The sequence below is a fragment of the Engystomops pustulosus genome, chromosome 8 (genome assembly GCF_040894005.1).
Source record: "Engystomops pustulosus chromosome 8, aEngPut4.maternal, whole genome shotgun sequence".
Classification (NCBI taxonomy): Eukaryota; Metazoa; Chordata; class Amphibia; order Anura; family Leptodactylidae; genus Engystomops; species Engystomops pustulosus.
Window position 1 is genome coordinate 36,657,135 of NC_092418.1, and position 14,938 is coordinate 36,672,072.

The window sequence follows — 14,938 nt, forward strand, 5'->3', positions numbered from 1 at the left end:
GCAGACCGCAATTCTGTCGGGTTTCTTGAACATTTCCTTTTTGAGACGAATTGCCCCAGGTTTTTGGCGCACACAATCGGATTGTGGCGCATCGGCGCCGGCTTGCAAGCCACAGGAGTCGGGGGCGCGCGTGCGGGCAACCTGGATGATTTGTCCAAACGGCGGAATTTAAAAACGAAATTGTGTCAAAAGATCAAGCACTCACATGCACCAGGAAGAAGGTGAACTCTGGTGGACCTCGGCGGGAAAGCGGCACATGAAGGACCCGAATCATCGCACAACGCACAGCGACAGGACCGGGTAAGTAAATCTGCCCCTATATGTTTGGTTTGGATGATGTTACGGAGCTTAAAAGGGAACCCTGTTATCAGAAAATGGCCTGATAAACCACTAATTGTATGTTGTCAAGTGGCTGAACAGCTTCTTTCATGGCCTAGCTTGGTGGCATCATCCAGAAAATCAACTTTGAAGTGAGATGTTTATTGGTTGTATAAAAGTCAGGGAGGTAGTGAGCTTAACACTGAAGTCAAGTCTCTGAACACCTCCTCCCGTGTGTTTGACATCATGCATCAGACTTCAGGAGATTTAATCAGGACCATAATTACAGTGTAGGGGAATTTAAGGCAGGGAAAGCTTTACTTCAGTCTTAAACTCTGCCTTCTGGACTTCACCAAACCAATTTACATCTCACTTCAAAGTTGATTTTCTGGATGATGCCTTCACATCAGGTGATGAGAGAAACGCGATATAGAAGCTGCTCAGCTGCTTGACAATATACTGGTAGTGGTTTTTTAAGCCAATTTCTGATGACAGGTTTCCTTTAAACATGGATAAAGGTTTTTTTTCTTTTTTTAATTTATATTTTGAAATATATACAGGCAGTCCCTGAGTTATGTACAAGATAGGTTCCGTAGGTTTGTACTGAAGTTGGATTTGTATGCAAGTCAGAAGTGTAAATTTTATAATTGTGACCCCAGCCACAATTAGGCTGGACAGGGCCTAACTTCTTGATCAGTGGGGGTCTTGGGGCTGAGACAACGCTCAGATCGCAAAAACGAGTGTTCTTAAGTAGGGGACCACCTGTATGGGTGAACAAAGCCACTTATTCTTACCCTGTCTATTGGAGTACTGTGTTTTTTCTGCTATACTACAGAGGTTTTCTGGATTACTCCCTGGGATAGCACCCAGACCATCACCTTCTGTGCTGTGTTTTTTTCTTATTGTATATACACTCACCGGCCACTTTATTAGGTACACATGTCCAACTGCTCGTTAACACTTAATTTCTAATCAGCCAATCACATGGCGACAACTCAGTGCATTTAGGCATGTAGACATGGTCAAGACAATCTCCTGCAGTTCAAACCGAGCATCAGTATGGGGAAGAAAGGTGATTTCAGTGCCTTTGAACGTGGCATGGTTGTTGGTGCCAGAAGGGCTGGTCTGAGTATTTCAGAAACTGCTGATCTACTGGGATTTTCACGCACAACCATCTCTAGGGTTTACAGAGAATGGTCCGAAAAAGAAAAAACATCCAGTGAGAGGCAGTTCTGTTGGCGGAAATGCCTTGTTGATGCCAGAGGTCAGAGGAGAATGGGCAGACTGGTTGGAGCTGATAGAAAGGCAACAGTGACTCAAATCGCCACCTGTTACAACCAAGGTAGGCAGAAGAGCATCTCTGAACGCACAGTACGTCCAACTTTGAGGCAGATGGGCTACAGCAGCAGAAGACCACACCGGGTTCCACTCCTTTCAGCTAAGAACAGGAAACTGAGGCTACAATTTGCACAAGCTTCGAAATTGGACAGTAGAAGATTGGAAAAACGTTGCCTGGTCTGATGAGTCTCGATTTCTGCTGCGACATTCTGATGGTAGGGTCAGAATTTGGCGTCAACAACATGAAAGCATGGATCCATCCTGCCTTGTATCAACGGTTCAGGCTGGTGGTGGTGGTGTCATGGTGTGGGGAATATTTTCTTGGCACTCTTTGGGCCCCTTGATACCAATTGAGCATGGTTGCAACCCCACAGCCTACCTGAGTATTGTTGCTGACCATGTCCATCCCTTTATGACCACAATGTACCCAACATCTGATGGCTACTTTCAGCAGGATAATGCGCCATGTCATAAAGCTGGAATCATCTCAGACTGGTTTCTTGAAATTGGCCTCCGCAGTCACCAGATCTCAATCCAATAGAGCATCTTTGGGATGTGGTGGAACGGGAGATTCGCATCATGGACGTGCAGCCAACAAATCTGCGGCAACTGTGTGATGCCATCATGTCAATATGGACCAAAATCTCTGAGGAATGCTTCCAGCACCTTGTTGAATCTATGCCACGAAGAATTGAGGCAGTTCTGAAGGCAAAAGGGGGTCCAACCCGTTACTAGCATGGTGTACCTAATAAAGTGGCCGGTGAGTGTATATTTCTTTTCTTCTCTTTTTATTTTTTATTTCACTTTTATAATTGTAACCAAAAAAAAACGGTTAAGAATATTTTAGAATTCCTTCAGATTTTCACATTTTGTTATTACACGTATTAAACAGATCTGAGCTGCGATAATTTATTAAGACACTGAAAAGATCCTCCAGATGGAGACGGCTCAGGGATCAGCCGGTGAAATGCTTTCAGTAACTGAAAGCTTTATAATGGAAATCCGCTCACTGGTGTCAGTGACTACAAGATGTTCAGGTGCTTTGGGAAAATAAAAAAAGTCTGATTTCAATAAACTTTTGGTAAAACAACTTTCTTGCTTTCTTTACTGGTGGAGCATTGATTGTTAAGTGCCGGGTTGGAAAAAGCAGCAGATCCAGATATTGTTGTGTAAAATAATAACATAAAATGACCTTTTGCTGTTTTGCGATTTTCATCAGCCTTGTTGTTACACAGAATAAAATTACACAATAGATTGATGATTCTGGACAGACTGAAGCTAATTACTTTGTGCCGGCAGTATAGGTAGCTTCCTGCCTTATTACACCATGGCTATCCCAATGCTTCTCATCCGCTTATAAGAAGACTAAGACAAGAGCTCAAGGGAAATACAGAGGGGAACAAGAAAAATCAAAATAAACCACACTTTAAAAAAAAAAATTTAATGAAAGTCCGTAGAAACCCCACAGCTCTGCAGGCAGCGCATACAAAAATATTCTGCCTGAAGAAGAATAGTAAGTAGAGGAGTATCTCTATCCCACACAGGTAACTGCAGAGAAAAATCTATATCAACATGTAGACAGCAGAGCAGTGCGCCCTTAGGAGGAACTTAATTAGGGCGAGAGAAATACTTGAGATGCCTTACAAGCAAAAGGCTTCTTTTCACTGTGAATTTTGTAAAATACACAGCTAGATTAGATCCTTTCCTTATCTGATTTGTATTTGGACAACCTGTATTCAACCAACGGAGGGTAAACAAACGCCCAACATGGCAGCTAGAAAAAGCGAACCCCAAAATAATAATTATCATTAAATCACTTCGCTTTCGCCAATGGCTCCAAAAACCTTACTGTGTCTTCTACATAGTAGAAACAAATTCAGTATTTCAGGATAATTCCATATATTTACATATATTGTTTCCGATATTTGGAGTATATTCCTAATTTGAAGAGAGAACTGTAGGAAATGCTTCGAATGTGTGTCAGACCACTTCATGTATTAACGGAAACCTACCACCACGGATCTACCTATAAAGGTAGATCGGGTGGTAGGTGCATCTATTGGACGTGTGGATAGTCCTTTTAAGACGCACAGCAATGAGGAGCTGCACGCCCTCGTCCGCGAAGCCTGCTGTCTGCGCATGCGCTGTAGCTCTGGCTCCGGAGCAATGACCGTGCAGCCTCAGACAGCAGGCTTTGCAGACGAGGGTGCGCAGCTCCTCATAGCTGCACACCAAAGATTTCTGTTAGGAGGATCAAAGAGGCTACTGGGGCATGGAGTAGCCGCGCCGTGTAGCCTCAGCTCCAGCTACTCCACACCTCAGTAGCCTCTTTAGAAAATCTGCATATAAGGGAAATAAAAGTTTTAAAAAGATTGCGGGGACGTGAGGATTAGCCCTTAAAAGGGCTATCCTCCCGTCCAATACATGCACCTACCATCCAATCTCCAATCTATAGGTATCTATAGGTAGATCCGTGGTGGTAAGTTTCCTTTAAGTGTTCCCCATTCTTGTAATCAAAGGGAACCCTATTAAACAGTAATTCACTACCCGGTGGGCATGGATTTATGGAGGGTGCACTCCTTTTTTTTTAAATTCTTTTGAAGCAGTTCTTCTACATCTAATCAACTCTTTATTCCAGCTGGATAAGACCACCAGATTCCATGACTGTTGTATGTACAATGTATATGTACTTGGTGTATGTGCTGGGAGCACCTAGTTCATGTTCTTTCATGGCCGGTTGCGCAATGGGGGAAATAATCGCAATTCCTGACAATCCACAACCTAATGCGATCATTTTGGGTCTTGCATGTGACGAAACAGGCACGGAAAATCTACAGCAACATGCAGTAGCAGGGTACAGTGGCTGCGGAATCGCCTGACATGTCACTTATTCCTGTGGATGGCGCTGTGGAAATAAACCATAGCAATGCAAAATTTACAGAATTTTTACCCACTGGGGTAGATCCTACAACCATTCTGATACTGTGGGCAGGTAATCAGCACATTTTTGGGGGTTTGTTTTTTCATGGCAAAGTATTACAAACTATGGTGTCGGTGCAACTCTAGTTTCAGGTGATTTTAAAAAGTGGCATGGCTTCACAGTAAGATGGGCAAATCCTGAGATGTCACAGGGACCAAAAGATATTTGGCTGGGGTTACAATTATAAAGTATACAGTTCCGACATAAAAATTCAACGTAAGAACAAACCTACAGATCCTATCTTGTACATAACCTGGGGACTGCCAGTAAACAGAAGATGAAGGAATATTAAGAGTACCAGTCACATAATGTTTTTTCATTAGTTATCCGGATCTTTCTCTTCATTTGGGCTATGCGTAGTGACCCCCTCACATAAAATGCCTCTCTGTTGCCTCAAGAGGGTGCTCATGAGATTCCTTGGATGATACAGTTGCAATGTCAATACCATAAAGGCTCTTCACATGTGGGAAGAAAAAAATCCCATGAAAAAAAACTCATGACTGGACAGACCCCTGTCACACACTTATAAAGAAGAAGATGTGCGCTGCCTCCCTGTCTATTTTACTATTGCTTTGTTAAGGATATAGAGAAAATCATAACCTAAGTAGACAGAAATAGCATAGATTCTAGCTGTCCATGTGATGCTGTACTGAGGAATCATGAGATGGTTAGCAGGCAGCCTAAACATGGAGAAATCTTATAGTTAAGATGGTGTTTGTTCGGATCGGAGGGATTTTTCTGTATGTAGGGAAATGTGCCTCTGATTCTGCTCTTTTATGCAGAATGGAGTACAAGGATGGAAAAAGTTAAAAATTTTAAAATTTTTGTTGCTGTATATTTCCAGTTAGATAATTTTCTATACATTTCTACGATCTATTGAAAAAAATTTTGCTCCTCACAGTAGTGACTTGAACACATCAGAACTTGGAAACTAGGCCACTGTACTTGCATCTTAAGCACCGCTACCCTTTAATATGTATATGTAGATTTTATTTAAAAATGTAGCATCTGTCATCTTATAAAATTAAATCTTTCTCTCCTAAACTTTTAACTCTGAAAACGCATCTTATCAATGCCCCGAAAGCAAGAACGTATCCTGTGACACTGGATGATTTATCGGTTCTCTGGTTACGAGTGGTGGCCGGTGTTTAATACTGGCTACCTCCATGTGTAGAGATAATTGGTGCACTTTAAACAATGGACTCGCCTGTCACTAGGATCAGAAATGTTTGCATTAACAGCGGCTTGCAATAAATCCTCTACTATCAGCAGATGATGCATTGTGTTCTTATTGTATTTGGACAGGGAGAACGAGGTATTGAAGGTTCAGCTGAAGAAGTACGTCGGGGCCGTTCAGATGCTGAAGAAAGAGGGGCAAAATGACAGTAAGTGAAACGCCGGCCATACACCTCACTATAATGGATTGGGATGTGATGCTGACATTTCATTAGTTTCCGAAAATTCTTTCCACTTATCAATCCATCTTGCAATTAGTTGAATTTTTAGTTTCAACAAATTTTTATTAAACAAAATACAGCAAAGTGCCTTTCACTCGAACAGGCAAAACAGAGACCCTGCGCAAGGGGGAACATCGGAAATCAATCTTATCTGATACATGACCTATTACAGCCTCATATTAAGAAGTGAAACAAAAACAAACAAGTACTTGGATTTTTAGACGATTGGGTTCTTTAGGAATTATTTTTATGTTAAATATTTAATAATTTTTCTTTTTTTTTAATCCCTCACATATTCCATTAATTTTAAGAAGGTAATGTCTGGTGGCATAGCTGTTTATTGTACCCTAAGGCAAAAGTATAGTAAATTACCAATATCCAGATCTCCGTATGTAACTAGGAGTCATCTGCAAGTCGGTGTTCTTAAAGGGGTTTTCCCACAAACTAAAGTTAGGCCCTATCCAGTGGCCTAACTTGCTAACTTGCTGATCAGATCGCCAAAGCGAGGGGTCCGTCGGATCCCTTGTCGCTCCGTCAGACTAATGAAGCATATGGCCACACATGACCATTCTGACCATGACCATTCATTAATCTCTATGGAACTGACGGAAATAGCAGAGTGCCACGTGCCAAGATCTCCGTCAGCTCCATTAGTCTGACTGAGCGGCGAGGAGTCCGACAGAGGTACGTGGGACCCCATCGGACCCCTCGTTTTTGCACCGAGACCCCAACTGATCAGAAGTGAGGCCCTATCCCGTTCGTGGGAAAACCCCTTTAAGTAGGGGACCGCCTGTACACTATTTGGGGTTAGTGTATTTGTATCTGGTGTTACAGGTCATCCTTCTTTTTTAATAATAATAATAATTCTTTATTTATATAGCGCACACAGATTACGCAGCGCTGCACATGGCATGTCAAATTTTTTAATATACGCCAAATAAAAGTTAAGTTACGTTTTCGTAGTTAATTTGTTATGATTAGCTTTGGCACTTATTACCAAGTTGAGTCATTGAATTGATAGGAATAACGTTGCTGTTTCTGTGGAAGGTGGCAGGGCCTAACCCCGGGACTTTTTAATAAGTGTAGGGATCTGGGATTTATGTGTGCAGCCCAGAGAGGGAAGATGGTATTATGAAGGAATAAGGTGGTGACTCAGACAACTGCTCATGCAAGACTTGCAAATGCTACTTGTCGCCCTAGGCAAAAATCAGCACTGCGCAAGCTTTATTTGGTTTCACAAGTCTATATAGAAACGGAAGGAAAGAAGCAGAAGAGGAGGAGAATACTAATCATAACATCAGAGTTCCCAGCTCATGTAGTTTCTTGATTGGAGAACTTCTCTGCTGTCGCGCGTTGACGTCATCATAGTGAATTTCTGAAATTCTTCGGCATTTTATGTTTTGGGTTCATTCTAAGATCTCGGCGCCATCTTGAGTTCATTGTTTCTATTACAGTATATTTTAGGATAATAAGACAAGCAGAAATGACAGGATTTGATCTATTAGCTAGGTTTACTTTAACAGTTATACTAGTAACAGGGTAGCTTGTGAATCCTCCCCTGTACCCAGCGGTGATGTTGTTGCTATATGACGGTGGCTAGCTGGGGTATCTCTGGGTGCTGAGGCAGCCAGTGATGAGGGGGCCGCACTGGTATATGATGATGATGATGATGATGAGGGTGGTGGTGGGTTCCCCCAGGATGCTCACTGTATATAGTGTCCCTTCCTGTTGGTATGTGAGAGGGCCCTTAAGGTGCTGGTGTGGAGAGAAAGATGGATGGGTGGATGGATGGAGGCAGGAGGCAGCGAGGTAAACCAAATGACTTTACTTAAGAACTTCTTCCTTAAAATGGAGGCAGAAATACTTGGCTGCAAGCTGGTAAATGTCAGAGACCTGGAGGAAGATGATGATGATGATGGTGGTGGTAGTATTGTTGCGACTGTCCTTCTCTTCAGTAGCTGCTTTATGTGACTCTTCTATTGCACTAATTATTATTGTGGCATCCAAAATGAAGCATACACAATTCCCAGCTGCCAGGTGTGGATCTATTCAGACAAGTAGCTCTTGTGGTTACTCTCTTTTTGCATCTTTAGCCGGGCTGACCCCATTAACGTCTCACAGGGAGAAATGTGGGGCCATCTCAGGCAGTGCCCTCATGCAATAACTTTGCCACTCTTCCTAAAATTCTCCTCTTCAGGACCAATTTTCAACTGCTCCTCTCACATCACCTCACCCTGACTAAACCCAAAATAAACTTAAAGGGGTTGGCCACTTTATCTCATATTTTTTGTAATGTATGTTTATGTTTGGGGGGCAGGATATTAGGTCATTTAACAATATACATGTATTAATAGTTCTGCTCCCCTTTCCTGATATGTAAAGTGAAGCCTCCGGTCTTTTACCTCATCAGCCAGATATTCCTGTCCATAACATGGCCACAGATGGGGGGTCGTTTTATGGACAGGAATGTCAGGCTGATGAGGTAAAAGACAGGAGGCTTCACTTTACATATCAAGAAAGAGATGGAAAACTATTACTAGATGTATATTGGTAAATTATCTAAGGTCCTTCCCCCCACACTTATACACACATTACAAAAAACATGGGGTAAAGTGCCAACCTTAAAGTTTAGTTAGGGGTTAGTCAGGGTGATTTGATGTGAGAGGAGCAGTTGGAGAGGTCCTGTGAGGAGGTAGTAAAGCTACAAGAGAAAGTTTTTGTGAATATGATAATGATTCATTGGAGCTTACCTGATTATTTAAAGGGCATTTACTACCAGGATGAAGGACTATATGCAAATGAGCCCGAGGTGCCCTTCAGGCTCATTTGCATACAGTCTTTCATCCTGGTGGTAGATGTCCTTTAAGTTTACAGACATGTAGGGATTAGGGCAATGCTTTTTAATGGCAGTTTATGAAAATATAGTTAGTTATGGAGGGAAACTGGAAATATTCTAGAATACAGGTCATATATTGGGTCAAACACAGTCATTCCAATAGGAATAGCCAGCAATCTAATGGACATGGCAGTGTCTAAATATCTACATCTCAAGTACATAATAACCTCCTCTTTATACACCGCACACCTCATGCTATTTATGTCCTTTTTTGGAAATATCAGTGGATAAATGTCTTTCGCATCTTCAAAGCTTGAAATATCATTGGTCCCAATACCTATTTTTACCACTGAATGAAGGCTGAGGCCAGTGTGTGTATAGGTCAGGGTCGACCCGGCCTGCAATGTTAACACATGGTTAAAGGATCTCGGGCCGTAAATAAATTGTTTTGCTCGCTGCCGGTCAATTAATTACATTGTGCTGCGGTGTCGTCTTATCTTGAAAAATGGTAATAGCGAGATAGTGGTCTCAATTATTAATGGCTACAAGTCCTGGAGCTGCTTTTTCCTCTTAGTAATTGGAAACTGTTATAAATAAGACCTTGTACAACTAAAGTCAGCAATTTGGCTTTAATTTTTCATTTTCACCTTGTTACCCATTGTACCGTAATCTGCCCATTAAATGGAGAGAGTGAAGACATTATTTGTTAAACAAACAAAAAGACAGAGTACTTCATTCACCTCTTAAAGGTAATTTAAACAGATTACCTCGCTTGTCTGAACTTTTCATTTTGTCTCATTTCTGCGTAAAAACAGATGAGAACAAGAACATTACCATAAGTAATCTTATTTTATTTTGTACCATTAGCCGCTGGAAATGACCTTTCCAACCACTCATATCCCCAGCCCTAAATGTGATATGTAAAACACAAGTGGGTTTAAAGCTGTGTGACAAATATCTTGGCCTTACTCAGATGAAAACGGAAGAATTAGCCTTTCTTTTCAAATCTTATTGATTTGGAATGGAAGTTTAGGGAAGAATAATGAAAATCTCTGCTCATATGCTGTAATAAAGGGGCTATACAACCGTGGATTATTATACCTTATCCACAGAATAGGGCATAACAATAAGATCAGTGGGAGTTCTACTCATAGGACCACTGCTCATCAAAGCCTCCCACTGATTGAATCACTTATTGAATGAAGTGACAGGTTGACCATGTGCCATGACACCCAATTTAATCACGTACCCCTGCCAATAACAAACCCTATGTTGATTTACTAGTTGAATGCAGCGATGGGTCAAGCATGGGTCCATCAGATCCACGATCCATTCAGTACTATGAGAACGTCGGATTTGCATGGGCACTTTCATTCACATCAAGTCAGAAATGGTGAAGTGCTCAATTTGTGCCAATCCCATTGAATTGAGTGGCAGGAAGCATGCTTGACCTTGTGCTTCATTTATTTAGTGCGAATGGGATCCCTTTTCGCATGAATGGCGTGGGTCCCAGCAGTACCGATCACAAAAACAAGGATCCCATTCTCACTTAATGAATGAAGTGGTAGGTTGTGCTTGCGTCTTGCCTCTCAATCCAATACTCTGGAGTTCTAGGTACCTGAGTGGCTGGCTGAGCACGGCCTAGCGCTCATCTTCGATCATGGTGCTGGGTATCAGGGAACACAGGCCTTCGTCCACAGCCTGGCAGGTGGATGGTACAAGACATGGAGGGAGAAGCTGAAGACGCAGGTTTCTCCTTGGGGCAACTCTGATGTAGATATGGGATATAGTGGTGAATGGGGTGCCCGTAGTGGTAACAGCCTTGCTCAGGGATCACTCAGAAGTAGAGTTTGTAAAGCATTCAACTTACAGTTTGTTTATTGGAACTCAGTAATGGCCACAACAGCAGTAATTTCAACTGGGATAAGATGGCTGGTTGGATATGCACAGGAGGTGGAGTAAAAGTACCCTGGCTGCTTCAGCAGTAGGGTAAGACTGACTCCTGGAGGTGGACATCTCCTAGGGCCTGGTCTTCAGACTGGCCAAGTGTGTCTGGGCAGCGTGCCACAGATACATGTGCTTTTAAAAATCTCTATAGACGAGACCTGGGACTTTCCAGCCAAAAGGGGTTTTATTAACTCTCCTTGTGAGGTGGCAAGTTTGTTATTCAAACAGAATTCTCTTTGCATTACAACAAGAACAGTACATCTGGTTGGTCAACATTAATACATTCCTTCTCAGCCAGAGTTACCAGCTGCATTACCATTTCCAAACACTTGAGGCCCCCTAGGTTGATCAGGCTATGGAGAAAACCCTATTAAATGGAGAGGGATTTTGATTTTGCAACGCTAGTTTTAATCCTGCGTTGGCAGGGGTGTTGCGCTACAAACAAGAGGACTAGTCACTAAGTAAGTCAGAAATATACACAGAGGCACAAACTCAGAGGAAATGAAGGGTAACCTTTCATGTGAGCTAAATCATTCATTAACTGCTAGCAGCTCTATATTTTGAAAAAAGGATAATTTGTCAAATATTTTAAAACCTTTTTAAATAATTGCTGCAGTTTTTTTTATCCAACTCCCAAAAATACACATTTAAGAAATCAAAAAAATGCGGCGGAATTGCATTTTACACTATTCTATCCAAAATAATTGTTAATAAAAACTCACGAATCACGTTTTATATTCCTTAAAATGCAAAATTACCTAATTCTACTAGAACATTAATAAACAAGCTTTAGTGTGGCTATTTGTTATGCAGTAATTCATATCATCATAGTAGATAATGACATTGTAATTATCATTGTGTAGGTTTTTGGGTCGTTTTGCTCTAGACGCATTGGGGCAGATTTACTTAACAGTCCCTGCACGATCACCGAGGTGCGTTCCCTGACGATTCTACACAGCTGCGGCGATTTACTACCAGTGTGCGCCCGATATCCTGCATCTGTCGCTTCCCCGATCAGGTCCGCCGGAGTTCACCTTCTTCTTCCCGGTGCATGTAAGTGCTTGGCTTGCGACACAATTTAAATGTTAAATCCTACGGTTTGCCGAATCCATCGGATCGTCCGACGGCCCGCCCCCCTATTTGTGTTGCATGAAAGCCGGCGCTGATGCGCCAAAATCCGATCGGTGCAACACAATCCGTGGTGCGATTCCCGAAAAGTCAGGAAACCTGTTGAAAATGCGTCCGGGGGGCTTTAGTACATAAGCCCCATTGTCTTGCTTATGTCTCATAAAATAATGCCTCTGCCTTGTGTTCACATGTGGCAGCACTTATGGACTGGATAACATGTGCTATATAAAAAGGGCTCTTGGGGGCACTCCTGCTTTAAAATATTTTCAGTATTTTTCCTTCTTGCTTTACTGCGCTCATTAATAAATTGTAGTCTTATTTTTAGTTGCAGATCTTGTGTACATTGCAGTCAGATGTTCAGTTAAACTAGGATAGCAGGTGGTGAGCTTTGCATTGCACAATCAATGCGCTATTCAATGCTATGTCTTGGCATGCTTTTTTTTGTTGCGCGCATGTCACACAAAATAGAAATTCCGACAGCTGTCCGAATCGGAATCCGTAGCACATCTAAAAAAATAAATTGCATCCTGTGTCACTTTTACTTGTTTTCAGAGGTGTAACTTAAAGGGAACCTGTCACCACATTTTTCACAAATACAGCTAGTGACAGGTTCCCATAGAGCCATATTAAAGGGTTGTCCAATTTTCTTTAAAAAATCTACCGGTGGGTTGATGGGACTTGCACTAAATGTGTACTTACCTTCTCCAACATAACCCGGTCTTCTTTGCTGTCATCATTTAACAACTTCCAGCCACCTTGCACACCAACTAACTAAATGACCCTTCTTATAGCTAAAAATTGTTTTCCTCAGATCCCCACATATCAACTTACCTGGCCAGATCTAGAAGGAGTCAGAAGGCGTGTTTCCTGGTCCAGCAGCCCCTCCCCATGCCACATGCCTCCTTCTTACTATTCACCACTTCATGTCATGTGCGCAGGATTATCTAAGGTCTTTTACCCATTAACATTTGCAAAATCTACCCCATGTATGCATCAGATTACATGAAATCACATCATGCCTCCATGGACTTCTAGTCCTCCCCATCCACCATGGAGTCATGCTGATCCGATAAATACATTGGGTAGATTTTGTAAATATTGGTGGGTAAAGGACCTTAGATTACATCATCCTGGTCACATGACATGAAGTGGTGAATGGTGAGAAGAGGCATGGGGAGGAGCTGCTGGACTCTGTCAAGAAGGGCTCATTTAGTTTATAGGGCTCCATGAGAACTTGCCATTAGCTGTATGTGTGAAATATGTGGTATCAGGTTCCCTTTAAATCTAAGTTTCTATCACAATCTTTAGTGTATCATTTATAGTGCTGGTGTCTTTCGGGTAGAGACCCATTAATAGCTCCCTAACACTTCCAGGCAAAGTTTTGCCAACAATCTCTACACACAGCACAGCTCTTTTTCGCATCATGTTTTGGCATTGGTGACTGTTGTATGGGATCTCCCAGCTTTCTAGGATCAGATCACAGATAATTTGTGGAGTTAGTTAGACATGATGACTTAGCTTAGGTTAAAATCTGTGTTCACTTTTTTGTGTGTAGGCATTGGAACAGGAAACCATCAGGGTGCTACGCCTTATGTTAAAACCTTGAGTGCTTCCTATCAGCTGCCTCTCAGTCAGCTCAGTAGCCAAATCTTAGGGTGAGGTCACAGGTCGCGTTTAAAGTATGCATTTAAAAATGCATTGCAAAAGCTGAAGAGAGATTTGCCTAATTAAACAGCTGTTAACAAGTGTGTTTACAAAATGCAACTGTTAATGAATTGTTAACATATGTGTTAACATCGCATTAACACATGCATTTGTTAACACAACATTGACGCAAGTGTTAACATTAGCATTTTGTAAACACAAGTGGTAACATCTCTCTTCAGCTGTTGCAATGGGTTTTTAAACGCATGCTTTAAATGCGACTTGTGACCGCACCCTAAAGCTTTCTTGAGACTTGGATTCATTGCCAGTTATTTGATGTATTAATTCTGTATATCTGGCCTATTTTCTGTTTTGATTTCTGTCCATCCCTTGCCTCCTGATTCTGTAAAGCATTGCCTGGATGTGATTGGTTTGTACTCTCATTTTTTATTCGGTTATCTTATCTGAACTTTGTTTTTCCTCTTCCTTTCCCTCATATTAGTCATTGTCAAGACATTGCCAAGTTGGGGGCCATAATCTATGGCAGTTGTCAAGTAGGCAGTGACATTGGAGGGCTTTTGTATCACTTTCCCTCTCCTGATGCAGGGGTGATATCGGACCTCATGATGAATGCCGAAACTGGTTGACAATATGTAAGGGACTCCAAAATGTTGCTTCATGTTTTGCTTCTTTTCTGGTATTAAGTATTCAATCTGTGACCTATGTACTGCAGATGTTAAAAAAGAGGATATAGGTATATACAGGCAGTCCCTGGGTTATATACAATATAGGCTCTTAAGGTTTGTTCTTAAGTTGAATTTGTATGTAAGTTGGAACTATATATTTTATCATTGTAACCCCAGTCAGAATTTTTAAGGACAATTGGATTTGAAAAATGTCGGATTGTCATAAGAACCAGGATTAAAAATAAAGCTTCATTACATACACATTTAAGAACTATTGTTTAGTAATAAGTATAAGCCTAGGTATAAAGTACAGTAATTTAACAATGTCCAGAGGTCAGTTTGTAACTAGGGGTGGCCTGTAAGTCGGGTGTTCTTAAGTAGGGGACCGCCTGTAAAGGTCTTTCTCTGGCTTCCCATTTTCTTTTGCTTAAAATGTCAAGGAGCTCATGATAACTATTTTGTTTATGTTTCTTGGCAACCCAAGGGTTTTATAAAAAAAAATAAAAAATTAAACACATGGGTACTCTTAAAGGGTGTGTTCACTTTGGCAATATTTCTTTAAAAAATTTGTGACTTTTCTTCTTTTACTGTAGCGTATACATGG

The 14,938-nt window shown here is 41.6% G+C and overlaps 1 protein-coding gene across 3 annotated transcripts in view; it reads left to right on the forward strand.

The window, feature by feature from the left end:
- SNX29 (sorting nexin 29) overlaps positions 1 to 14,938 on the forward strand; it is a 353,067-nt gene that overhangs the window by 77,027 nt on the left and 261,102 nt on the right. For all 3 annotated transcript variants that reach the window (XM_072120679.1, XM_072120678.1, XM_072120680.1), the window contains one exon: positions 5,942 to 6,021. In XM_072120679.1, coding sequence (XP_071976780.1) covers positions 5,942 to 6,021 — 80 coding nt within the window. The remainder of the gene's footprint in view (positions 1 to 5,941; positions 6,022 to 14,938) is intronic.